General features: G+C 39.7%; 1 protein-coding gene across 5 annotated transcripts; it reads left to right on the top strand.

Moving 5' to 3' along the window:
- The first annotated feature begins 409 nt into the window (after window positions 1-409).
- On the top strand, window positions 410-27450 carry KHSRP (KH-type splicing regulatory protein). 5 transcript variants are annotated; one of them, XM_070938216.1, is made up of 20 exons: window positions 410-680; window positions 6290-6386; window positions 7549-7587; window positions 7738-7783; window positions 8343-8392; window positions 9510-9581; window positions 12983-13040; window positions 13703-13874; window positions 14034-14132; window positions 15727-15825; window positions 17734-17836; window positions 18862-18962; window positions 20953-21094; window positions 21176-21336; window positions 21421-21536; window positions 22521-22609; window positions 22747-22944; window positions 23693-23770; window positions 23959-24116; window positions 26703-27450. In XM_070938216.1, the coding sequence occupies exons 1-20, from the start codon at window positions 477-479 to the stop codon at window positions 26709-26711; spliced, it is 2091 nt and encodes a 696-aa protein (XP_070794317.1). In that variant the 5' UTR covers window positions 410-476; the 3' UTR covers window positions 26712-27450. The 5 variants fall into 5 exon arrangements, with proteins under 5 accessions (XP_070794317.1, XP_070794316.1, XP_070794318.1 ...); XM_070938215.1 differs by having other exon boundaries at window positions 23956-24116; XM_070938217.1 differs by lacking the exon at window positions 9510-9581 and having other exon boundaries at window positions 23956-24116.
- The last annotated feature ends 342 nt before the right edge of the window (window positions 27451-27792 follow it).

Here is a 27792-nt window from a genome sequence, read left to right as displayed (position 1 = left end):
CAACATAGACTGGAACTGCCGGATTGGTTGTCTCCATTTGATAGCAATGACGTATTCGCGGGTTTTCCAATTGGAGACTCGGGATTGAGCTACCGTCCTACCCCGATAGGTTCATCATGGACCATTCAGTCCGCCTCTCTCAATTTCCAATTGGTATAGATCCTGCAAAGCGCCGCCTTCCTCTTTACAATTCGAGTAGCCTTCTGACACTCAAACTGTAGATCCCGCCTGTCATCGCTTCTGATAGATCGGGCGTCCAAGCCGCCTGCCTCTCTTTATAGTCACTGGCTTTTCTGCGATGTCGCTCATCTCGATCTCGCGGATGACTGGCTTGCACAAGAGGCGGGGATAATGGCGCGAAGTCCCGCCTCTTGGGCTCCCGGCGTGCAGTGCGGCCGTGCGTGTGAAGGGGGGTAGAGTGTTCGGCCTGGTTCCCGCGTTGAGCCCTCGTTGCCGCCGCGTTCGTCTCTGCCGCCATGTCGGACTATAGCACCGGCGGTCCTCCGCCACCTTCCGCTGGGCCGCCGGGCGCGGGTGGAGGAACCGGAACTGCCGGGCCTCCAAATCAAGCCGGAGGAGGCAACGCTGTCGGTACCGGACAGGCTGGGGGAGCGGCGGGTCCAGGACCCGGCGGGATCCGTAAGGACGCTTTCGCCGATGCTGTTCAGCGCGCCCGGCAGGTGAGGAGCTGAGGTGGATGGGAAGCGGAGGAACCCGATCGCGTGGGGAGGAGGAGGAGGGCGGTTGAGGGCGAGGAGCGTTGCATCTCTCCCCGGCTGTCCCGGAGAAGGCCCGGTGCTGTAGGGAAGCTGGAGATCGGCCCTAGGCTGAGGTAGTCGACTCCTGAGGTGACAAGAGTTCTGGACTGTGCCACCTAACGCGCCTCGGGGGGGGGGGAAGGAGGCAGAAAGCAAAGAGCGTTGGGCGAGTTAGTTTCTTCCTGCGGGAAGGTTACTTTAAAGGAAGTGGAAACCCGGCGCACGTGGGTCGGTTCTGACTGGGAAACCAAGCCGGGAAATAGGAACAGAGAAGGCTTGTTTTTTTTTTTTTTTTTTTTTTACAAAAAAGTTTTTGTTTCCCTCAGTTGAAAGTGAGGAAATAACCGTCTTATTATTTATTTATTTTTTCTATTTTTGTTTGCCAATCGGAAGCTAACAGAGTGGCCCACAAGCCCCTCCTGATCTTTATTACATGAAGGGTGGTTTCTTGGGGCTAAATGGGTGTGTGTGTTTATGGGCAGTATCAATTCACGTGGCAGAAGAGGCCAATATTTTAAACTGCATTTTGGTATTGGGACCATCACCAGAAAGCTATCTTGTTTTAATGGGTTAGAGACTCATTCTTAACACTTCCAGATGTCATGGTTCACTTTTAATATTTTGGATCGCCCTTTCAAAATATCCACCTTGTACTCTGGAATTGTAATTTAAGTACAGTACATGTTTGCCTGATGTATCCCATGTGTGCACTAGAAAGACATTAGAAAATGAATTTATCTATTTGGGAAGCAAAAGAATTTAAAATTTATTTGGATTTTTTTTTTTTTTTTTTTTGGAGTAGGGAGAATTGTTTTAGTTTCAAGATTGCCCATTATGTCCTAATGCTCTCCTTGCATCATGTGCTTTTTGCACAGGACAATAAAATATGATTCTACTTGCAATCTAGATTACAATTATGCAATCCATACTTCTAACACTGAATTTCTTAGCTTGTCCTCAAGAAAGAAGGGTGGAGAAGTAGTGTCTCAGTGCACGTCCAATATATGCAGGATTGAAGATAAATTATAAGAAGATTGTTGATGAATCAAATATTTGTGCCTTTTTTGCTTCCTGGAGGAGTGAAAGCAGTTGGAAACTTCTAGTGATTGAATTGAATTCTTTGATTTTTCACAAAGAATAAGTGATAGGAGTAAGTCTTGCTGTTGTTGCTCTTGTAATTGTCTTTTGTACATTTCTGTCATTGATTTATTTTTTTCCTTAACACATACTTGCAAGTAGAAAAGCTAGCATACTCAGGAAGACCCAATGTTGATTGATTGTGCCTTTTTTATTGGATTGGGAAGGTTAGGTGGTTTTTTAATTTTATTTACCCAAAACATTTTAGCTTATTTGTGGGACATTGATAAAGATAATATCCATGTGTAGCCAGAACTAATTCAGTTTATATTGTTACCTTAGGGCTCCACATGTTGTTATTGTGTTCTGGTGCATCTGTAGATCAATTGTAGCTTTTTAAGGTTAAGGAAAGTAAAATAGAATAGTTCAATGGAAACAAAATGATTTTATTGGAACTGATTTATTTAAAACCAGTTTCATTCTTGAAATACTTGTATGCTGAAGTTTCTTCCTATTGTTGTATTAAGGGGCTCTTTCTGCACAATGTCTTTTGAATCAAAATTCCCATCCTAGAGAAAATTGTTACTAAATTGTTTTCTGTACTGCTTGTTCTAAGAAGGAAGGAGAGGGACATTGTGAAGTATTTGAAGAATTATCCATTCATTCATTTATTCATTCAGTATTTATAGCCACCCATGTCAGCCAATGAGCCTGTGCATCTTACAATTCCAAAAGTATAAAAACATCCAAAATAATTTTCTTGGCTGCTGTATGTATTTAATCAGTTAACGGTAAAGCCAAACGGTATATGTACCACATTCTGAACCCCTGGCTCAGGTATACAGCCAATTTTTTAAAGCCTTATGAAAGGCCAGCAGAGTTGGGGCTATTTTCTGGGGGAAGGATATTCCACAGAGCAGGGACGACTGCAAAAAATGGCCTGACTTCTAGTCCCTACCATCCAATATTCTTTGCATAGTGCCCCAATCTGCTAGATTGGGTTGGACAAGTAGAGACTCTTGGGAAAAAGTCCCTCAGGTAACCGATTCCCAAGCCATATAGGGTTTTAAAAGTGACAGCCAGCACCTTCAGTTGCATCTGGAATCATACTGGTAGCCAGTGCAGCTCACATAATAGTGGTGTTACATCTTCTGTATATCTGACATCATTTATTACCTGTGCAGTTCCATTCTGTCTGTTTCTGAATGCTCTCCAGGGGCAGTCCATGTAGAAAACATTGCATTAATCTAAACATAAGGCATGAGTTGGGGTGAGCAGGGCTTCCTGGTCCAGGAATGGGTGTAACTGGCATACCACCTGAAGGTGTGCAAAGGGTTTCCTAGCCATACTATCATCTGTCTGTGCTTCAAAGAGTAGGGAGACCCAGATTGCATGTTGGGTGTGTCTCGAGTAATGCAACTCTGTCCAGAACTAAAAATGGAATAACCTTGTCTCAGGAAGTTTCCAACACCCACAGCCACTTAGTCTTGCTAGTATTTCATTGGAGCCCATTTCATCCCATCCTGTCCCCAGTAGCTCCAGACACTGGAATAGGGCTTCTATAGTATTGGTTAGAGGACCTTGTTGTTATTCAGGAAATACAGAATATGTGGGGATAGCTCATGATCATTACAGCCTATTGAAGAAATATTATCCAGAGGGAGAAAAATTAGCTTGAGATCATCTGTGAAGTTCTATGTCAGTCACTGTTGCTTACGGACTTACATAAATTATATGACTTTATATTTCAATAGAAAAATGATTGTGAATAATTTTTAAGTGAATAGCAACTGGTTACTGTTTAGCAAACTGGTTGATTTTCTGAATTGATCTGCAAACTTTCAAAATTCTTAGGAACATGGGTATTTTATACCAAATAGGCTATCGTGCCCTATGCATTGTTTTCTTAAAAAGGATGGAAGTATGTTATTCCAGGATTATAGTACAATTAATGAGATTGCAACATTTTTTAAAAAAACTCTTTGCTGATTAAGCCCAGATATGAATTTCATTTATTTAACTATTGCTAGAACAAGTCACAGAGCAGTAAAAATGGAATCAGTTGTTTGTTTGTTTGTTTGTTTGTTTGTTTGTTTGTTTACTTAATTAATTTCTTTGCTACTCATGTCACCACAAAGTTATGGTTGGATATTGCCAAAAAACCAAAATGTAATCATTTGAATGTCTTTAAAAAAAAAGTAAGATGCAGAATAAAACATAAAGCATCTAAATTATTTGAAGTTGGACTTTCTTAAGCAAAAAGGAAATAACCTGTGTTTTAGAGATCTCTGCAACTAGATGTTGATTATATCTTGACTTAGCTGAATTTCAAGAAAACATTGAAATTAATGGCAAACTAGCTGGTTGTGCCATATTGCTTATGGCAATGTAGAAACTAATCTGAACTCAGGCATTTATAATAGATGTTTTCATCTATATAGATGCTAATCTAATGTGTTCAATTAATGCATAAACATTTGGACATTGGTTTGGAATATGCCATTGCAATCATTCTAGAATTATCTGAGTCTGATAATCTTTATGAAATATACAGTTCTGTTTTTTATAATTCCTTTCTTGAAGAAGAAATTGTTCATTATTTTTCAGAATTTGCATTCCTGCTACCACTTTTTCCTTTTCTGTCTGTGTATGTCTTACCAGGTTTCATTTTTACTTATTACTGCTAAGGTACAAAATCAGTGCAACCTATTTCTTCTTTGTCCTTTAAAGTACCTTGCCAACTTCCTTATTTCAGACTCTGCCCTCTAGGTATCCTTTGTTCAGTTTACTTTTTTCATTACAATAGCCTTTCTTAGTTAAGAATTCACCATAGTCTTTATTTTGGGTTTACTACTATTTTTAAGATTATAGTGGGACAAGTGAGACAAGTCAAGGATATGGTACCAATAATCATTTCCAAATTTGACATTTAAAGCAGCGGTCCCCAGCTTTTTGGGCATCAGGGACTGGTTTCGTGGAGAGAAGTTTTTCCGCGGACCAGAGGGGGCTTGATTTCACATGCTGCCTGCATCCCGCAGATGGGGCTTCACTTGTTTGTGCAGACCAGTTTCTGGCATGCTTTGGACCAATGCTGGTCCATGGAGTAGATTAAATTTAAATAATTGCTGAAGAGTCTGTAATCATTATGTATGGTTAAAAAAAAGCATTTTTCCTCCCATAATCTAAATATATATTATTTTATATTGAGAGAAAGTTAGAATTTCATTGTTTAGGAAGTACATATCAAAGCAACTATTTAATGTTTTTCAGGATTGGAATAATTATAGCACACATAGATACTTATGAAGTCATTGGAGCTAGTATGGTTACTGTTGAGTTAATTCTCATTTATTTCAAGTGGAGTCATTTTGGCCAAAAAAAAATAAAAAATACCCATCCCAGAAGAGCTGAGAGCCAAAAATCTATAGTAAACTTTCATAGTGGCCATTATCTATATTTATTGTAATCACTTCAATAAAACATGAAAAAAGAAGCATGAACATCTCAAGAGCTCTGTTCTAGGAACCTGTTTAATTTTAAGCATACAGTCTGTTCCTATAGTTGGCCAACCAAATGCCTTGATGTTTCTGATAGTGTACAATAAAATGCCATACTGTATTGTAAAAGTGTTGAGAGTCTTACCTCCACAGTCTGTTTTATGAACTTCCCTGTTCCCAGTCTGATTTTCCACTATTCCTTTTCCTTCTATCTGAAAAATTCTTACTTTTTTTTTTTGTTCGTTTTCTCTGCCATCCTGAATTTCAGCTGCCTAGCTCAACAAAACCCCACAATATTCTCAACCAGGGGTTCCTTTTAATCCATTCCTTGGAAGCGACTTTTCTCTTTCAAAAAATATGGCTGCAGTGTTGGATGGGCTCAGGCCATTCACTCGGCCAATACAGTAGAATTTACTGATCTTTTCTTCAACTGCTGTTGCAGTTGATGACTGGACTTTGCCTTCTTTTTGCCTTCTTTAGTTTCTGTGCAACAGTGTTAAAGCTAAAAAGATGATAGCTGCAACTGACCAAAATTGGGAAGGGAATTCTGGGGACAGGAATGGATCTAAGTAAGAGGGTGTCTGTAGTAAACCTTCCATGCTACAGGGTCAAATAAGTGGGGAGAAGAAAAACTGAGAAGGGCCTGGCCTAGCCACTAAGAATGCCTGATGTGAGTCAATGTGTAAAATGTTGCTGCATAGTTAAATTTCTAACTGTATTAGTAGAGCAATGTAAAGTACATATGTAAGAATTAAAAGTTTGAATTGTGTCAAGTTTTTTCATCTTAATTTGTTTAAGACCCTTTGTATTTTATTCAGTAAATAGGTTTGGGATATATTTTTAATTACTTGAAGATTCTTGTGTTTCAAACACTTTTGTTTTAACAGTTTTATTTTTAATTCTTTCTGTGGTTTACAGCTTATTCTGTTGTAATCATAGTGTCAATTTTACTTTTAGATAGCAGCAAAAATTGGGGGTGATTCAGCCACAACTGTGAATAACACTACACCTGATTTTGGATTTGGTGGTCAGAAGAGACAACTAGAAGATGGAGGTACTGTGTGCCTACTCTGAGTAGAGCCAAGTCAAGCGCAATGTCTATTGAAGTTGGGTAGCTACAAATTTAAATAAATACAAACCTAACTTAATAACAGTAATTGGGACGAGAATTGCTGTCAATAAGCGGTGCAGTCATACAGCGTGAAGTTGGGTGACCACATCCTTAGCAACACAAATGCCAGCACTTCTGGTTGCCATTAAGCAAATATCATTGGGGGTCATTAAACAAGAACGTCATGCAATTGCCATTTGCAACCTCCTGCCAGCTCTCCCATTGACTGTTTATAGAAGCTATCAAAGAAAGTTTTAAATGGAAATCATGACTGTGGGGACACTGCAATTAATTTAAGTACAAAAGCCAATTGTAAGTACCACTTGTTCATTGCCATCATAAATTCAAATGGTCACTGGACTAGTGTCATTAAACAAGGTTGCCTGATCCCTTCCTTTAAACAGTTATTCAGTCTCACATACCACGAGAAACAGTTAAAAGGATGCAGATATGTCCTTATAAATTGTGCAGCAAATTTAGGCAAAGATTCCATAAAAACGGATGGAGGGTGGCTAGACAAATACAACTAGTCCTCAACTTAAGACCATTCATTTAATGGTGGTTCAAAGATAACGGCAGCCTCAGAAAACGTCATTTACAACTTGTTCTCACAGTTGTGATCACTGCACATCCCCACACAATAGATATTCCAAATCGAAAAGGTGCAGGGGAACTGATTCTTCTCTATGCAAGGGCATTTTCTGAGCCAAGGCTCACCACTTCAACCTGCCAAAGTGAGTTTGTTGGCTCCTTATGACAGCCTACATAGGAATGCTTTATTCTTGATGATACAGTAGCCTGTTTTCTCAGGCATAAGAAAAAAACATAAATCACATCAAGGACAGGGTTTTTGAGCAGGGGCATCCCCTTCCAGCCTCATCTCCTGAAACACCTGGACTGATGAAAGTTCAGTTCTGTCCATTTCTCTATCTCTGGTTGATAAGTCATGTGAATGCTACCGTCCACTGTCGTGTGAATACTACAGCCTCCAGAATGGACTTTCTTGTAGCTGCAATCTTGATGCTTCATTCTGAATAGCAGAATAGAAAGGAGGTTATCCTAATCTATATCCATTTTCTTTTCTTTGTTTTTGTTTTTTTAATAGATCAGCCAGAAAGCAAAAAAATGGCTCCCCAGCCAGAACGTAAGTACAATGTATTTTTTTAAAATTGCTAGGGGATGTATTAATTACATACAAAGTTATATTATAATATCTTAGAGTTTCCATTTGACTGGCTTACATATTTCTTTTTAGAATGTGACTTTATGATCAGACTCTTCCTTTTCTTTTCAGCCATGCCTCCACCACCTCAGCTTGGACCGATCCATCCTCCCTCAAGGTAACTTAGTTATGGGCCTTTTTTTCTTTCTCCATCAGTATTTGAGCTGGAATGCTTAAACCAATATTCAGGGTTGAGATTGTGGGTTCAGATTACCTCTGAGGGGGTAGCATTTCCCTGCCCTAAAGAAAGAAGGCTGTTTTGTTAGGTGGAGATCAGCATCCAAATTAGTGAGAGATGTGAATTCCAGGCACATGGATGCCTTGTTAGGTAGTGAAGCGTTGTGCTCTTTGGCCATGACTGAGTATTACAAGTCTTTGTGTAGCTTCAGTTTCATAGCTTTTGTTTCTGAAACTTGTCTGAAGATCCTTGTTTGCAAATGCTGCTGGAGTGGTCTCTGGGCCACTTAGTTGCTCATGAGTCCTGCCAGGCAGTGCAGGAAAATCACATGGTGATTTCCACAAAGCGGTGCTTAATTGTTCAGCCACCTTCCTTTCTGCTCTTTTGGGAGGAGGAAAACTCTCCTTTTTTTGTTTCTTGATGGATGCTGGTGAACCCCAGATCCATTTCTATAACTCTCCCACTCCTTACTTTAAGCTGCTGACCGTTTTCCTTGCAGGTCTACAGTGACTGAAGAGTACAGAGTACCTGATGGCATGGTGGGACTCAGTGAGTATTAGACAGGGAGCAGAGAAACCTGCTGTTGCCATAGTTGAAAGACTGCTACTTCACCTTTACTAACCAGTGCTGCTTTGGCTTCTCGATGCCAGTTGGCTGAGCTTCCTACAGGGAAGGCTCAGGCAGGTTTGTTTCTTTGTAGCCCTATTTGTGTGGGGTTTTTTTGAGAGATGACAGGCATTTGCGTTTCTTTGTATGCTGCTCAGAGCTATGTGGAAGATTACTCCAGCAATGCCGGGTGGGTATTCTGTTTTACAAAGTCTCAGCAAGTTTTACATTCATTAAATGGTGAGGGCTGGATTCTAAGGAGAACTTGAGGTAGATGTCATGTAAGCATTTCCCATCCTAGCAGGAATGGGGAGGGGAGGGGTTTGCTGTCAATCAACAATACAGATTCACTTTGGACACTCAGGCTAGGAGTGCAACAGGCATTCAGAATTCCTTGTTGGATTACTTGTGGCTTTGGCTTTGGATTCATCAACTTTCTGTGAGTGATTATAGTTCCCTTTTGCCAGAAGGAATGGTGGCTGCAAAACACTGCCTGAAGTTGAGTTTTAACTAAGCAAGGGAGAATTGATTTGCAGTAGGCAATTTGTTCAAAAGCCCTAGCTTTAAATTGGCCTGGCATTCACGCTCTGAAAGCTAGAGATTGTCTGAATGGGTGCTGAGGTACTTTTTTGGCTATTGTAATTTATCTTTTTTCTGTTGCTTCCGAGATCTTTATTTCAATACTCTTGTTTGAATTGGGCATTTAGGAGAATCACTTATCCTCCATTATTCCTTCTGTAAATGGTGAATTGAAGGAATCTTGAAATAATACTCCATTCAACTACTTTTTCATGCACACAATGCAGTCTTAAACTTAACTGTGCTAATGCAGTTTGTACAGTGAAAAAGTTATATACTTAAAACAGAAATAAATTTACACTGGGTTTGTCTGTTTCTGCTGAAGATTTGTCTGTTTCTGCTTTTCCAATATATCCGAAAGCTCTTTCCTATCCCTCTTGAGGAAGGATGAAAAAGTGTTGTATTTAAATCTACCTGCTAGAAGATAAGATTTCTACTTTTATCTCAAGATTTTCTCAGCATTATTCTCCTTGCTTTACAGTCATAGGAAGAGGTGGAGAGCAGATTAACAAAATACAGCAGGACTCTGGATGCAAAGTACAGATCTCACCAGGTAGGCGTGAAATTGTAGAGCAGACTATGAGGTGGATTTGGTTACCACTTTCTGGTAGAGAGCCACAAGTGCAGAGAGATTAATCCCATCTTATCCGTTAGCTTTGTTGGTTTGTCTCATTCCCAATCAGTCAAAGAAGGATTTGCAGCTGCAGGGTTTATGGAACACACAGAAAGTGTTTCCTTTAAGTCTCGTTCATGATAATAACATTTCAAATCAGTCATGAACACTGATCATGTGAATTTCTGAAGACTTGTTTCAAAAATCTGTGGCATGTACAGTCGTGCACATAATTAACCAGCAGCATCATGCAAATAAATCAAATGTTAGTGTCAAAAACAGTATAAGGAGGGTCAATTAAAAAGCATAGAAAGTATATCAAAAGGCTAAAAATTTAAAGAGCAAACATCTAAAAGGAAGGGAAGAAGCATTAGATGGGTGTAGGGGAGCAGAAAGTCTAATGTGCGGCAAAGTATCTCAATACAGAGCATTCTAGAATGAAAAACTAGATGTTCATTAAGACTAGTTTGTGGCAGATGTTAAGTATTGCTATGCAGAATCTGGCAACATATATTGTAGCAGGGTTAGTATCTGAGAGCTGACGGGAGATAGAGAATTGTTCTATGAGGCATGAGCTTTGATGCAAAAACGGAGAGATGAGGCTAGTGGAAATATTTCTGTAGAACTACATTCTGTGTGGAGTCACAAGCATTGTCTCTCTGGATAGAGAATCTTCCTATATCGGCCTTCATGACAGCTTACGGAGTGCATGACGACATGCCAGAATAAGCAACCTCCAGTGGTTAGGTTCTTTAAAGTTAGTTAGGTATGTCATAGGGCAGGCAGAGTACCTCTTGGATTCACTGGTAATAAAGGTTGGAAGCCTGGCTAGATCCAGTTGTTACATGTTGTTTAATGGGTGCTTTAGCCTGATCATGTCTTGTGCTGAGTAGAAGACCTGGAAAGAAGGCCAAGGGTGAGATTTTAGTTACCACTATCTTTTTCCATGTGGACTGAAAGTCATCCCTCATAGTTAATGAGACATTGGTGGTGGTGGTGGGGGGGAATTTGAGCCAGTAGTTGAGTATAGTTACCCACACTCTAGCTTCCACTTTCATGAGGCCTGTCTCCAGTCTCAGGATAGTGTTAGAGACACATTTTGGGATTCAAAGAGTCATTCTTAGACATTTGGATTAAGCAAGTCCTAATGGTGAAAAATTGGAAAGGGGCCCAGCTGGGTACCATTAAAAAATTGCACTATTCACTTTGGCTTTGAATAATTTGTGTATTGCAGGAAGTATAGTGTCCACCTCTTATCTTGTGGGATTTGAGGATGGCAGATAAGGTTCTCTGTGCATTTTCAGAAATGAGGTCTTCATGGAGCTTCTTTCTATTGGCAGAATGAAGGAGTACTCTTAGATATTTGAAATAGGACACCTGTTCAATCTTGTGACCATCTGTCTTCCAGGAATGGTTCTTGGGCCTTTTGGCAAATTCCATTGGGTTTTCTGATAATTGAATTCTAGCTGGTCCTTCTTAAAATACTGTGTTAGTACTCTCAGTGCTCATTTAAGACCAGAAACGGCAACACTTGCCTGCAACTATTTAAATTCATTGTGGTTTTTCCCAGAATTATACAGCTGTCGTGTTATTCTGAGAAAAAATATAGTTGCTTTGAAAAATTGCAGAAATGGTGCAATGTTCACATTCTCTCACTATTCCCACTTCAAAGCAATTTTGGGGAATCAAATCGAAAGCATTGCAGTTCTAATAAATAACAACATTGCTTGTAAAAAACAGATTGTTAATTTGTTCTTGAAGGTTTGAGTAGTAACATTAAGTAGTCATTCTATTGTCTCTTTTATTTTCATGAGAAAATACAGTATTTTCATCTGAGCTTTGAGACATCTCAAAAGCTTGTTTCTTAGCATTTGTCCTTTTTGCTAAACTGCATAGAGAATAAGTCACTACATGGTTAATGTAACACAAGCATATATTTGTTCCTTTCCAAACCTATACTTGAAGATGGAGAGATGTAACAAGTTTAGCTGTTGTTAGTTTGAGGCTATGGTGAGCAATCATTCACTGGATTGAGGCCACAGTTGTACTTTTCTTTTGGACTGCCAGAGGAGTGTTAGTGGGTAGAGCAATGATCTAATAGTATCTCTGACTGGAACTCAGCCATGAGTTTGGATCAGGAAATAAATATAATCAGTAGAGCCAGTTAATATGGGGTTTTTTTGCGTCATGGGAGAGCTTTAGGTAAGTGGGAAACTACGCCTGACTAAACATAACTGGTGCAGTTTCAGGGACCTACAAAGACAATGTTCAGAGTCTGTGAGATGTCCTTGTTTGAAAGATTGAGAAAGTGTTGCTATTTTCCAGTCTCGTCTGGGCTGGAAAGCTGGGCAATCCTTCAATGGAAGACAGCAAGGAATTCCAATGTTGGTAATATAACTGGTACTCTGATTCTCTTAATGATTACATGTTTACATATTACCAGGAGCAGGACATCTTTGGATAGCGGAAAGTTGTACTTAACATTTGGAGAAAAGGAACTGAGGTCTCCAAAATAGTAGGAGCCTCATCACAGATGTGGGAATGGGTTTTGGAGGTCATGGTTAATTGTGATAAGCCTATTTTTATTTCTCAAGGATCACTTGAGTCTTTGGAGCCATAGAAATTGCCTTGCCTTGTGCTAATTTATGGTTTGCTCAATCATAGTTGGTTGCCTAAGCCATTTGGAATATTCACACATGCTAAGTCTTAAACCATAGTTTGCAAACCATTACAATGAACCATGATATCTGTTTCCACATTATTGCTAAACTAAAATCAAATCAGATACATTATGGCTTACCATGCTGTATAAATCCATAGAGAAAAATTTTGTCAAAATGGAAACACACTTGCAGTATTCTTACATAGCACAGCTAAAAAGCTTTTTTTATTATTATTATTGAGGATTGACTTAACACAGCCTTAAATACCGTTCTGTCCTTGGATCACTTGTCAAGTTGACTTTTATGTAGGTTGGCTGTCATGTTGATGCATACGTAAATATGGGAACCACTATGTCTTCTGTTTCTTTCACCCAATCAAATCACAGAAGTCTGGTCTTGTGTAACCTGTGAACTGCCTGTAATTTTGCAGTAGATTTTTCAGCTGTTAAGAATCCTACGTTTTCTGTCTGATTGCTGTTTCCTTTTAACACCAAACTAATCAAGTACATCCAGAACCCAGTTTGTAGAGAGTGCAAGCTGTGTTTTATAGACCTATCCAACTATCCTAGGTCCTTTTGATAATACATGATTGATGGAAGGCTCAGATTCTTTGGGGAAATGTATTGATATAGAAAGAAGTTGACAACTGTCTTTTGATGGCTTTTCTTTCCCTTACAGACAGTGGAGGACTACCAGAACGGAGTGTCTCTCTGACAGGATCACCAGAATCTGTGCAGTGAGTAGTTTTTAGTCTTTGTCAGTGTTTTCAGGAAGATCAGAGGCATCACTTTTATTGCAAAAGTTGGGTTTGTTTCATGCTGTTTGGGGGGGAGGGGGAGGGGGGGAGTTAAGCCAACTTCTATTTGAATGACCAAGTTTTATGTTCCTCTGGCTCTTTTAACAATTCAGGAATTTGTTTTGTAAATAGATGCTGGGTTTTTAATGAAGATGGTTGCCTTTCAGGACGAAGACACAATAATAATTTGGGCATGCAGTACCTAAAAGACACAAGTAGCTGCTGACTTTGGTCTTGCATATAGAGAAACATTTTACTTAACACAAATGTTTTTCTAGGCTAGCATGGGACTAAAATCATCATTGAATATTACAGTTATAGCATATCTGTACTTGCTAAAGAAGCACAGATAGAACTAAAATAAATGCAGTATGTAAATTCAAAAATACAAATGATTGCAAAAATAAAGTGATTGTGTTTGCAACTGGAATAAATTCTATTAACCATTATTCAGGAAGCTGTGGAACAAACATGGAACATGCTGATTTGTAGACTTTGAAAATATTGCTGGGAATTCCATTTCAAATCTTCGTCATCAGAGAGGAAATGTTGAGAATCTTGTAACTTGCCATCATTCAGAGTTGACTCTTTCTCCTCTGTAGAAAGGCAAAGATGATGCTTGATGATATTGTGTCTCGAGGGCGTGGTGGGCCACCCAGTCAGTTCCATGATAATGCCAACGGACAGAATGGTACAGTACAGGAAATCATGATCCCAGCTGGGAAAGCAGGCCTGGTGATCGGCAAAGGAGGAGAGACCATTAAACAGTTACAGGTGAGCTTGAAGTATTACAAACATCCATATCACCATCAAAATCATTTTCTCCTCTTCTTCCTCTTCTACTATTGGCTTGGTTTAAGTTACATATAAGGAGGAAGAGCATACAGGAATTTTTGACAGTTATGCAACCCTTTTGATTTCTTGTTCATGTAGGAGCGGGCTGGAGTGAAAATGATTCTAATTCAGGACGGTTCACAAAACACAAATGTAGACAAGCCTCTTCGAATAATTGGTGACCCATACAAAGTGCAGGTAAGGCCAACTCTTTGTTTTGCTTATTGATTTCATCATTTTGCACTTGGGCGGGGTTGAGAGTAATTTAATTTTCCCTTTACTGTGATAGATTTTTAGTAGTTCCCTGTATCACTATTCTTTTTGATTAAAAGACTACTATTCAATACTGCCAGTTAGTTTTCGATTGTATTTGATTTAGAAAAGTATGATTATTCAGTTCAGATAGAATGGAAAGCTATGGCTCTCTAGCCAGAAAGTGCACTGAAGAGGAAAGGTCTTTGGTTCATAAACATCTTTGTTTTACTTTCTCAAGATATGACAACTTTTTTGTTTTCATTTCATTTCATTAAGATGTATTTTATTAGCGGGAATGAGAACAGTTTGCCCTCCAGTTTTGAGCCTTTCAAGAGCAAATCAGGTTTTTCCCCCTACTGATCACCCTCTAAAAAGGCAAGGATCTCCAATATCATAGCAGTGATCAAAGGCAGAATCCTCTTTTCAGAGCTTCTCCATGGTTCAATTTGTTTGCAACAGAGCCAAGAACTTTTTCTATATTCTAGCTGGCAATTGAAATTAGCCTCTTTCCTATTCAGCACAATTGCTACTAAGAATTGGAGTTGTTTTTTACAGTTTAACTTTTTTTAAAAGTACAGTCTGATAAAAGCCAGAGAACTTCCATCTTTATTAATACATTAGCTTGAGTTTATATGAGACACATTTAGCAGAACAGGAGTTAGTAACATAGTTATAAAAAAGGTTAATGCTTTAGCTATAATTACAATATTAGGTTAGTTTACTCAAATGTTTTCATTCCAGTTCTGCTGAATTACATGATAAATTGTCTTTTTAAAATTTTATTTACTTGTTTATAAAATTTGTACACCGCACATCTTATCTAAGTGGCAGTTTATAAACAACATCATAAAATAATATAAAATATGACTAAAAGCCCAGGCAAAAGAAGAGTTAAAACAACATTAAAATTTACAGTTTTACTTCTTAAATTTAATTTTTCAATTAAAGTTCAAGTTGCTTCTTCTTTGACTATTGCAATTTTCTTCTTGTATTTTGATTTTCACACTATACACTCATATATTCAGTTGCTCTCTGAATCTGAATGCTGTCTTGATTCCCTTCCTATGAACATATGGCTTTATCCTAGGCCAGATAAGTACCATTTGTAATCTATTAATTTATCTTCCTGTTGATGGTGACTTGACTGGATTCTTCTCCCTGTTCTGAGGAAATGGTAACATTCCTTTTTCAATGGAGGGTTCAGAGATTGGATCTTGGTCTGCACCGACCTATCACCCCCTAAAGCTTATCTCACCTCTTAAAAGCACTTCCTGGTTTGTTCAAGCCTAAACCTCTGTCCTTGCCCTCCAGTTTGTTCCTTCCTGTTATCTTTGTTTCTCAAATTCATAAGATCACTGAAAAATCTTCTGCCAGTATTATCTATAGCTGTACTCTACCAGTGATGTGGAATTTCTCAGCTTCCCTGATAACACAGAGAGAAAGGCTTTCTTCATTGGAAATTCTAACATTTCTTAGGTGAAATGTTCTATGGTATGTTTCAAATCATCCCAAAATTAATGCTGAGTTTTCTTTGCAGCAAGCCTGTGAAATGGTAATGGACATCTTACGAGAGAGAGACCAGGGAGGCTTTGGTGATCGGAATGAATATGGTTCAAGGATTGGTGGAGGAATAGATGTGAGAACATTATTGGTACTTTGCTGTGGTAATGGAAAAAACAGCTTCAGTTGGGCATTAATCCCTCTATTTTATTTATTTACTGGTGTTTTTTTTTTATTATTCTGGTATTTATACTTTGGAACAGCTTCCTTAGAAGTGAAATCAGTCCTTCCATTTTGGAAATTGGTGGATACAGAGCTCTCCCTGAGGGTATTTGGTGACTTATAGGTCATCAGCCGCGTTTATTACTTTCATTGGATAATGTTCTATGTACTTTTTATATATAAAAAGCATCATTGTAGTTCATTTTATGTATGTATGTATGTATGTATGTCTTTGGTTATTCGGGTTTTCTCCCACGTAAAATTGGAAGTGTCTTGGCGACGTTTCGACGAAGTCTCATTCATCATCTTCAGGCTGGTGTTTTCAGCTTTGTGCTTCTAGGAGCAATGTGTGATCGCAGCTGTTTTTTCCTTTTAACTGCCAGTGGGGGTGTGAACTGATTGGGTGGGAGCTTGGCTGTGTTCTGATTGGGTGGAGGTGTGTTCCTCCTCCCATACATAAAAGGCACCACAGACAGAATCAGCAAGATCCTCCACAAACACAACATCAAGACAGCATTCTGCACAAACCGAAAAATATCCACCATCCTAAGAAACCCCAAAGACAAAATTGAGTTAGAAAATTAAGGAGTATATGAAATCCCAGGCACCACCTGCCCCACCACATACATCGGACAAACCAACAGAAGAATAAGTGCACGCATTGAAGAACACAAGAACTCAGTCCGAAAAGAGGAACCAACTTCTTCCCTGGTCCAACACCTTAAAGCCACAGGACATGATATTGACTTTAAAAAGACCAGAACTATCGCCAAAACTGAACACTTTAACAACAGAATAATCAGAGAAGCCATCGAGATAGAAAAACGTCCACACAGCATGAATAAACGAGATGATACCTCCCGCCTACCAGCCATTTGGAAACCCGCCCTCATTGACAAAACGAGTCCCTAACACAAAGAAGGACACCAGACCCACACTCACGAAAACCACACAGGATGTCACCACCACACATCCACGCAAAAAGCAAACCCACACGGATGAGGCACAACCACAAACCAGAAGCCAGACCACAGCTGCATCATTAGCCACTTTAAACCCCTTCAATCCATATATGAAGCAAACTGACACCCACCATGAAGATGTGGCACGACCACGAATACAAAGCAAACAAAAGCAACGCAGCTCACCAGCTCAAATCCCCCTGCAACTCAGACTAACCTGAGCACAACCAAGCCCCCACCTAAACAGAACACACCCCCATCCAATCAGAGCACAGCCAACCCCCCATCCAATCAGAGCACAGCCAAACCCCCAACCAATCAGAACACACCTCCACCCAATTAGAACACAGCCAAGCTCCCACCCAATCAGTTCACACCCCCACTGGCAGTTAAAAGGAAGAAACAGCTGCGATCACACATTGCTCCTAGAAGCACGAAGCCGAAAACACACCAGCCTGAAGATGACGAATGAGACTTCGTCGAAACGTCGCCAAGACACTTCCAATTTTACGTGGGAGAAAACCTGAATAACCAAAGACCTACATACAAACACCCGTGAAAACCTCAGAAAACACATATATATATATATATATATATATATATATATATATATATATATATATATATATATATATATATATATATATATATATATATATATATATAACATATATATATATATATATATATATATATATATATATATATATATATATATATATATAACATATATATATACACACACACACAAACTTTATTTTTTTAATTGAATTTTATTGTTATAAATTGCCACAAATCAGAGAAGATTTAGCAACATATAGATCTAGTAAATAAAATAAGATGTTTATTCAATTGCTTAGGTCCCAGTCCCCCGGCATTCTGTTGGTGTGGTCATTGGGCGGAGTGGAGAAATGATTAAGAAAATACAGAATGATGCTGGAGTTCGAATCCAGTTCAAGCAAGGTGAGAACCCCAAATCTCTCTCTCACCTTCAGAGCAGGGGTGAAATGCTCCCAGTTCGGACCAGATCGGGTGATCCGGTAGCGATTCTGGCAGGTAGTTGGGAGAACTGGTAGCTGTGGCAGCGTGAGGCTCCACCCACCCACCTGGTGTCGTTACTTCATGATTTTAACCAGGAAGTAATGTGTTTTTTACCCTCTGCGCATGCGCAGAGTATGCGTGGTCATGTGACGTGAGCAACGCACGGGCAGGCGGTGCGTGCACTTCTGAACTGGTAAGGAAGGTAAGTAGATTTCACCCCTGCTTCAGAGCCTGTATTCATATCGCAGGGTAAAATGTCAGGTTTATGCTTGTGTGCCTTTTCCGTCCACCCTTCTTCAACGCAAATTCTTATTTGGTTATCATTATTGTTGCTAATTCAAATTTGCTTTTGTTCCTTTGTGTAAAGTTATTTTACCCAGCGCTCTTTTCTGAAATTGGGGGGTGCAGTTTTCTCAGTTGTGATCTAAGGCAAAATCTCTAAAACATTTTAGATAACTGAAAATCTGTAGAACATTTTATTCTTTGTTCAAACTTGGCACAATCCAGGTTTTTCAGGTAGTTGTAACTGAAACTTGGCAAGTTCCCCTATAAAAACCTGGGTCTATCAAGTTTGTTGTAGTTCCACTGCCTTGAATTGGGTCTTCTGAATTTTGGACAGAGGTTTTTCCTTGTCTAGAACTGTATACATCCCATATCGACTTTTCTGTGTGTGTGTGTGTGTGTGTGTGTGTGTGTGTGTGTGTGTGTGTGTACGTACTATACATGTCCTCACATGAAATCGGGGCATTTTTGCTCCTGAGGAGGAAACCATTAATTGGATGGATGGCTGTTTAATGTGAATGCTGTTTGGTGTATACACACACACACACACACACACACGGAGGGAGGGAGGGAGGGAGGGGGAGTGAGTGTTCACAGACCACAGACAAGGGTTCTAATTTTTAAACTCCAGTTGACTGTAGAACATGTTCTGACTGTCATTTCAGATGATGGGACAGGTCCTGAAAAAATTGCCCATATCATGGGCCCGCCTGATAGATGTGAACATGCTGCCAGGATTATCAATGACCTTCTCCAGAGTCTTCGGGTATGACCTTCCTTGGGAGTTTATCTCATCCATCAGAGTGCTGAAATTTAGTTGAGCTGATCTAGTCTTGGAAACAAAAGAATTGCGAAGAATTAATTAAGCAACTGTATTATAGTTTTTGTAGATTGCTATATAAATTGTTATATTTGTTTTTTAAAAAAACTATATAACTTATGTGTTGTTCAAAATATGTAAGTTATATACAGGTAGTCCTCAACTTACAGCCTTTTGTGTACTGGCCATTCAAAGTTATAATGGCACTGAAAAAAGTAACTTAAGTCCATTTTCCACACTTACAATTATTGCAGCATCTCCATTAGCATGTGATCAAATTTGAACACTTGACAACTGGCTCATATTTATGATGGTTGCAGTGTTTTGGGGTCATAACATCTTTTGCAACCTTCTGACAAGCAAAGTCAATAAGAAAGCCAGATTCACTTTACAACCTTATTACTAACTTAACAACTGCAATGATTCACTTAGCAACTGTGACAAGAAAGATCATAAAATGGAGCAAAACTGAATTAACTGTCCCGCTTAGGAACAGAAATTTTGGGCTCAGTTGTAGTCATAAGTAGAGCCTGTATATAACTTAATATTACTGAGGGGGTTTGGTTTTAAGTTTTTTTGCGCCACCTACAGTCAACTCAGTGAAATGGAAGTTTAAAAAACAATTGTAAGACATTTTCACTCACATTTGACTAAAGAGATACTAAAACATCTTAAGAAACATAACCAGAACTTTAATAATACATTTGATAATCTGGAATTTAATTTGAATTTGGTTATTAACAGTTTTTTCCATTATATTTTAATTCTGTCGTATATAACTCAGAAAGGTATACCTCATCAGATTTTCACACATAATTCCTTCAAGGATTTTCATTTTTTTGTGGTTTAGAATTTCTGCCCCATAGCATTTACATTTGATTCAGCATATCAAGCAGCTTTTGTTGTTGCACAAACTAACAGTGCACCATATAACAAGATTGAGCAATATTTCTTTAGTGGAAATTTATTGGATCTGTTTTGGGACGTTGCTGTCAGTTAGGCTTACCTGAAAAGTGGGTGGAGTTGTGTTGTTACAAATATAAATAGAATTATATATTGACCCAAATGAACTTACTGTTATCATTACTGAAATTGTATCAGAAGATGAAATTTATTATTGCCAAGATAATGCAAAACATTCTGATTTAAAACCACTGTTTTGAGCTCAAAACGAAGTATTGATCTGTAGATTTGGTTGTGATTTTGAGAGAAAGCATGTTGGTTTTGCTCAGCTTTTAGAAGACAAGTTTTTGGATATTTTGAGTGTTGTGATTGTTGTGTTGCCAGTTGTAATTGTTTTGTTTTATAAAAAGTTTTCAGATTAAGCAGTACCGCGGTGGGGACCAGGGCAGAGAGCAGAAACTTATCCCAAATTCCTATATTTTCAAATGTCTGAAATAGTCAAAATGTTTCCACTTTTGTTGTATAGAACATCAAAAACATACTGACTTTTGTCCTGTTGCCACATACCCATGCAGAGTGTTCTGATGGAATATTCTAAGGGGCTGCTTTATCCCAAGTTATGTGCGCATACCTGCTTATTTTCATCATTGGTATTGTTACTATTTTAAGTAAATTGTACTTTAAATTAAAGGCTGGCATTGCCAGAGTAGTTTAGGAAAGAGCACTGGGGGTTCCACCAAGTTCTAGGTAACACCATGCAGTCCATGGAATATGTTTCACTATCCATCCTTGTCCTAGAATGTGCTCAAAATCTTTTTGCAGAACACACTGCAGGAGAAATATCAAGCTGCCTTTCAGGGCAGTTTGAGCACTCTGGTGATCTCATTCAGGAAAATAACATCATTATTGTAATTCTTAAATGCACCATTTGACAACATAGTGAGAGAGCTCTCCCTTCTGGAAACCCTTCTGGGGCAATATTTTATTCTGCTTTCTCCACGTCATTCAAGTTAATTGTATTCTTGTCTTGTAGAGTGGTCCACCAGGCCCTCCAGGTTCAGGAATGCCTCCTGGAGGCAGAGGTAGGGGCAGAGGGCAGGGCAACTGGGGGCCTCCAGGAGGAGAGATGACCTTCTCTATACCTACGCACAAATGTGGTCTGGTCATTGGCAGAGGTGAGCATCTCCTGTTTTCTTTAGTTGTCCCAAGCAGGTGTGCATCAAGCATTCTGTTGCTACCTTTTCTTTATTTTTTAGGTGGGGAAAATGTAAAGGCCATAAACCAGCAGACAGGAGCCTTTGTAGAAATATCTCGGCAGCTACCACCCAACGGAGACCCCAATTTCAAATTATTCATTATTCGTGGCTCACCTCAGCAGATTGATCATGCCAAACAACTGATTGAGGAGAAGATTGAGGTAACTACCCACCTTTAGTTGCACAAGAAATCCCCAGGCTTGATATGGCAGTTCTCACTAACAGATTACATGTTTCTTTCTTAGGGTCCCCTCTGCCCAGTTGGGCCAGGACCTGGGCCTGGTGGGCCTCCTGGACCAGCACCCATGGGTCCCTTCAATCCTGGGCCGTTCAATCAAGGACCACCCAGTGCACCCCCTCAGTAAGTACCACTTCCTTCTATTTGGGGAGTCTTAGCTGCAGTCAAGATGCTGAGCTCGGAACCTAGAAAAGCAACTGTGCTGAGCTGAACCAGGAAGTCCCTTTTGACAAAACTTTCTCATGAAAAGCCCTTCCCCTGTTCGAGGGGTTTTTCAAGGATTATGTGAATGGAGGAAAAAGAATTGTGTCCAAAGAGTTATGTAATAGTGCTGTTGAGGGAAAGAAACATGGTTTATGCTGTGCATCCTAATTTTATTGCTTGTTATCTGTACAAAAGTTTTCAAAAGGGATTTGGCTTTTGGCTGATTGTGGCCATTTTGGCCACTGTTCTGGCCACGACCTATTCTATATAGAAATAGAAAGAACCATTGATATGGAAACATAAAAACAAACTGCCATTTCATATGGCCTTTTTGTCATGGTCTATTGTTGGTAGCTTGATTGTCACTATTGCAAGTTAAAAGTTCTCAAAAAGTAACTTCCCAGCTTCCTTCTAGAAACTTACTTATCTTTAATGTTTATATATTGATAGATTTCTATCCTCACTTTATTTTGTATAATTCAAGGTGCCTTGCACAATGCTTTGCCTATTTTCCTTAGAAAGGGAAGGGAATTGGGCTGAGGGAGAGGGATTGACCCAGAGTCCCCCAGTCAGCTTTCATGACTAAGGGAGGACTAGAACTCTCAGTCTGTAGCCTAGAAACTTCACCGCTACAGCAAACTCACTTTCTCTTGGCCACTGGCAATTTATTTTAATCCATGATAGCAAATTGGATTAATGACAGTCCAGCACCCTCTTCAGCAAGGGAAGTTGGCTTGAAATCCTGTGCTATGTGGGGCAGGAAGGAGAGCTCTCCAGTTTCTCCAAGCAGTAGTACTATTTCTCTAGAGTAACTTCTTGGCCCATTTGTTACTTAGAAATACCTATATGTACATCCTTACATTTGATCAATTATACCAATTTCTCCCTCACCTCTTCTTTCAGCCCTGGGGGACCACCACCACCTCAATATCCACCTCAAGGCTGGGGAAATGCCTACCCACAATGGCAACCTCCAGCTCCTCATGATCCAAGTAAGTATTTGTTAGAATTTTTTGCTGTTTTTTAAAAAAAGAAACTTCACTGTTAGTCCTCATCAAAGTGGATTACAAATTACAGTTGTGGGTTCAGAAATGGCCAGGCTTGTATTCAGACTGTCATCTGATTCCAGGTAAAGCAGCAGCAGCAGCAGACCCCAATGCTGCCTGGGCAGCATATTACTCGCACTACTACCAGCAGCCTCCTGGCCCAGTTCCAGGAGCCCCCCCAGCCCCCACTGCACCACCGGTGCAAGGAGAGCCCCCCCAGCCGCCCCCCACCGGACAGTCAGACTACACAAAAGCATGGGAGGAGTACTACAAAAAACTAGGTAACTCTACAGGTGCTTCTTCTCTTTTACTGGAAAAGGGCATTAATGGAATGATTGCTAGGATTATAGGTGACAACTTGATTCAGAACACTTCAGCTCTTTTCTCTCTTCCTATTAATCTTTTCATTTTCTTTTTCGGTATTCTGGATATTGGGTGCTTTGAGTTTAAGCTGAAAGAACTGAATTAATTTACGTGTTTCCTTAAACTTCAAGGCCCTGTTTTCAAGCAAGCAAATTTCTACACATTAGAAAACAAAGCAAAATATTTGGTCCTAATAACTGGGTATCTTGACCATGTGTTTTCTTTTTAATCGAGCATCATAGTTGATTTTGTTCCCAAATATTTGTTATTTATTCCATATTGTTGGAATATGTTTCAGGATAATTCTGCCGTGCCTGATGATTCCCCAGTATTTTTCTGGGCAGCGGTTGACTGCATGTGAAAACTTCTGCTTATATGAGTTTATAAATGCTGTGCATCTCTCCCATAGTTCCAAAAGTATGATAAAATATAGCTGTCTTGTATTATTTTTAAAAAATGCTGAACACAAAACAAAATTATTCAAGTCTTCAGCCTTTACTGTTTGATTCTCGCACCTATAATTTTTGGCTGACTGCTTGTAAATAATGCCATTGGTAATTGAGGTCCCTGCTTTTAAAGTTCTGGATTCTGTAAGGGAATAGGTCTCTTGGGTGGTCAAAATGCTTCAGGTGCAATCAAATCCTGTTGTCCTTTGTTGTCCTACAGGCCAGCAGCCACAGCAGCCTGGAGCTCCTCCCCAGCAGGACTACACAAAAGCCTGGGAGGAGTATTATAAGAAGCAAGGTGAGCTAGAATGCCACAGGCTTTCCAAGACAAACTGGATTGGCTTTGGAATGCCAAAGGCTTTTTGTTGCTCTCTGCATTCTTATACAGGAGTAAATTGCACTGAATCAAGGTGGCGGGGTGCGTGCGCGCGTCTGAATAGGCATGTATGGGATAGACTAGAAAGATCCTTTTCTTTTTGAAAGCAGCTCAAGTAGCGACCGGTGCAGGGCCAGCAGCACCACCAGGACCTCAACCAGATTATAGCGCAGCGTGGGCAGAATACTACAGACAACAAGCTGCCTATTATGGACAGACACCTGGTGCTGGCGGACCAGTGCCACCCCCCACACAGCAGGGACAGCAGGTGAGCAGCTTGATTTAGCAACTGATTCCTGTGATATAATCTCTGCCATCTAGGATTTGTTATGCATATACTTTTAAGTTTATCTTAAAAGTATTAAGTATTTGGCCACTCTTGCTTCATCTGTGATAGGGGGCACCCAGTTTTCTATCTATTAGCACCAGCAACCATCCATTGACAAGAAAGACAGGTATATAAACTTAAATAAAGGTATCACCAGAGCTCACATTGAGACAATAGGATGTAACATTCTTGCCATCAGACTAAGTTGCCAGTGTAGATTGCACCAGAAAAAAGGTGAGCGTATGCGTCATTTCTAACATCTCCTCATGGGTGAGATTATTCGGAAGGAGCCAGTTTGGTCTAGTGGTTAAGGCTCCAGGCTAGAAACCAGTAGACTTCTAATCACGCTTTAGGAATGAAAGCCTGCTTTGTGACTTTGGGTCTGTCACTAAGCCCAACCCACCTCATAGGGTTGTTCTTATGGGGGAAATAGGAGGAGGAAGGAATATTATTTATGTTCACCACCTTGAGTTGCTTGTAGAGTAATGAAAGTGAGATAAAAATCTAATAAATACAATAATGTTGGTTAAATCAGAACCATAAATTGTCTTCCCTCTCCCAAGTGTAGCCAAGTAGTATACATTGCATATACATCAAACATGTGGCTATTGATACAAAGGTTCCAAGAAGCCTGGCCTTTCTCTTGTTCAAAATATCTGAAACGTGTTTACAAATGTATTTTCACAACCATGAAAACTTGATCATTATTTTCATAATAGAAAACAGGAGCTTTCGGGTACACTAATTTTTTTCTCCAGTACTAAATTCTGTGAATATGCTTCTGGTGCGCCAGACCGATAGCATATTCTGTAGGGAAAATAAATGACAGATGAGCAAAACCGTTAAGCTGAAGGTCCTTTCTTCAAGCAATGCAATGACCTAGAAACAAGTAAAGCTATTACTAAAGCCAGCATGGGTTTGTCAAACAGATCGTGCCAGATAAATCTAATTGCATTCTTTGACTAAATTAATGGATCAGGTAAATACTGTGATTGTAGTTTACTTAGAAAAGTGTAGGATAGGCAGCAGCATCACCAGATGGGTTTGTAACTGGCTGACCAACCACACTCAACATGTAGTCCTCAATGGAACTAGATTGACATGGAGGGAAGCATGCAGTGGGGTATCCCAAGGTTCTGTCCTAAGCCCAGTACCCTTCAACATCTTCATAAATGATTTAGACAAAAGGGTAATTCATCAAATTTGGGAGGAATAGCCAACACTTTAGAAGATAGATCCAAGATACTGAAGGATCTTGACAGACTTGAACTTTGTTCAAGTTAGTTCAAACTAGCTTTGTTGGTCCTATCCAACAAAATGCAATTCCATGATGAGAAAAGGTCTTACACTTAAGCAAAAAAAAAAAAAACCCTCACAGGTATAAAATAGGTGGTGTCTGGTTCAACAGCAGTGACAGTGAGAGGGATCTACGTGTTGTGGACAACCTCTTAAGTATGAGCCAGCAATGTGCTGCAACTGCCAAAAAATCTGATTCATCAACAGAGGGATAGTATCAAAATCAAGTGATGTGATAATGCTGCTTTATACTGCTCTGGTGAGACCACACTTGGATACTGCATCCAGTTCTGGTCATCACGGTACAAAAAAGATATTGAGACTCTAGGAGGAGTGCAGAGAAGAGCAACAAAGAACAGTCTGGAGGCTAAGCTGTATGAGGAACAGTTGTGGAACTAGGTATATCTAGTCTAGCAAAGAAAAGGACTAAGGGTGACATGATCGCTGTCACAGAGGAGGCTGACCGATTCTCCAAAGCACCAGAGGGCAGAACAAGAAATATCAGATGGAGGATCCAACCTAGAATTAAAGACAGTGAGAACAATTAATCAGTTGAACGACTTGCCACCAGAAGTTGTTGGATTCTCCATTACCGGAGGTCTTCAAGAAGAGGTTGGACAACCATTTGTTTGAAATGATATCGGGTCTCCTGCTCAAACGGAGTTGGAAGACCTCCAAGGTCCCTTCCAATTGTTACTTGGTGTTCTATGAAAGTCACTGGCAGATGAGCAAAACTTTAAAGTGGAAAGGCCGTTTCTTATTCATTTTCTGCATGGCATTTCTTCAGGATGAGAGACGCTGTTGTCTCGGTGACTGGCCAGGGGAAGAGGCTCTATAAAATACAAGAGAACTGAAGCATTCCACAAACTCCCTAATAAACAGTGGATGGGTGATGAACAAGAAGTTCTATTGGACACCAGTTTCATTTTGTTTCCTTGCTATTGAACTGCTTGCTAAATGGAATGGTGGTGACATTTGGGGTGAGACCAAATGATGAGCTAGAAATAGGCTAGAAAGACAGAATTGCATGTATATTAAGCATATATTGCCTGTTTTATTGTCTACTGTTTTTATTTCTCTATTGTATTACTGTACCTGGAAAAACTGTTAATGTTCAAGGGTGCTCTGACCTTTAGCAAATGAGGTTCCCTACCTGAAACCACAGGATAAACACCTTCTCTTATTTCCTTTCTCAATGACAGACTCCTTCATGTTTTCTCCTTTCCACAGGCTCAGTGAGCTGAATGTGACCCTCCCCATCTCCGAGAACCTTTTGTTTTGGAGAGAGAGGTGGCGGCTGCTGCTGCCACTGCAGGAAGTGGCAGGGTGGGAAGGGAACTGGCCTGTTGCTCTGATTGCTGGGTTTCTTCTGGGAATCTTGGCCATGCCGCCTTCACATCTCTCTTAAAATAAATCCAGATCTCCAAACCTAATGTTGAGCCAGCAGCTGTAGAAGATAGCCGACTAAAACCGCCTCCACCAGACCCCATCCTGCCTGACACGCACCTCAGTTTTCAGGGTAACACTTCTTTTTCTTTTCTGTTTTGTTTTAAAAATAAACTTTACAAGGAAAAGTCACTCTGCTTTTTAGTTAGAGTTGGAACATTCCTCGGACAAAGGTGTTGGTGTTTCAGACAACCCCATCCCTGCCCTTCCATTTTCTCCACTGCTGGGACTGATCGTGTTTTTGTCTGTTCAAGAGGAAATTGGAACAAACAATTATATGCTCAAATTTTTACTTTTTACCGCTCGTTTTTAACTTCACAAATAAATGATAACAAAACATCCCCCTGTGTCTGCTGGGTGGTGTCTGTCTTTCTCTCTCTCTGTCTATAGGGTTTTTTGAAGCTGATGTTTGTTCACAATATAGCTGTTGTAAAAGCCTGGTAATGGTCATGAATTAAGAGCTTCCTGTGTTTTTATAGTTTGAGCAGGCATTTGTGCATTTTTGTTGAATAAAATGCTTTTTTGTTTTAAAGTCTCTGATGCAAATGTGTATGTTTCCAAAAACAGGTCTCAGAAGGTTTGAATGTTGCCAGGGCAGTGGGAACAGATATTTGATGTGAGCCAGGGGCAGGCTGTTTCTCAGTGAGGTTCCATAGACTGAATTGTGGTTTGGCTTGTGATGATCTTGAAATTCCATGTATGTAAAGTTTTAAAACAGCTTCATTTTTCAGTATCGGCATATGAGAGGCGTATATTATAAAAGTGGATTTTCTAGCTTCTTGCACCAATGGCTGGAACCCCCAGCAGATTATTCATCATTAAATCCATTTGGATAATTTGGTCTAAAATGCTTTGCAGGATCTGAGAAGGTACT

The sequence above is a fragment of the Pituophis catenifer genome, unplaced genomic scaffold (genome assembly GCF_029215685.1).
Source record: "Pituophis catenifer annectens isolate HBS135680 unplaced genomic scaffold, rPitCat1.0.hap2 SCAF_2, whole genome shotgun sequence".
NCBI classification, from domain to species: domain Eukaryota; kingdom Metazoa; phylum Chordata; class Lepidosauria; order Squamata; family Colubridae; genus Pituophis; species Pituophis catenifer.
Note: the sequence above shows the minus strand (reverse complement) of the source record. Positions and strands in the feature narration are given on the sequence as shown.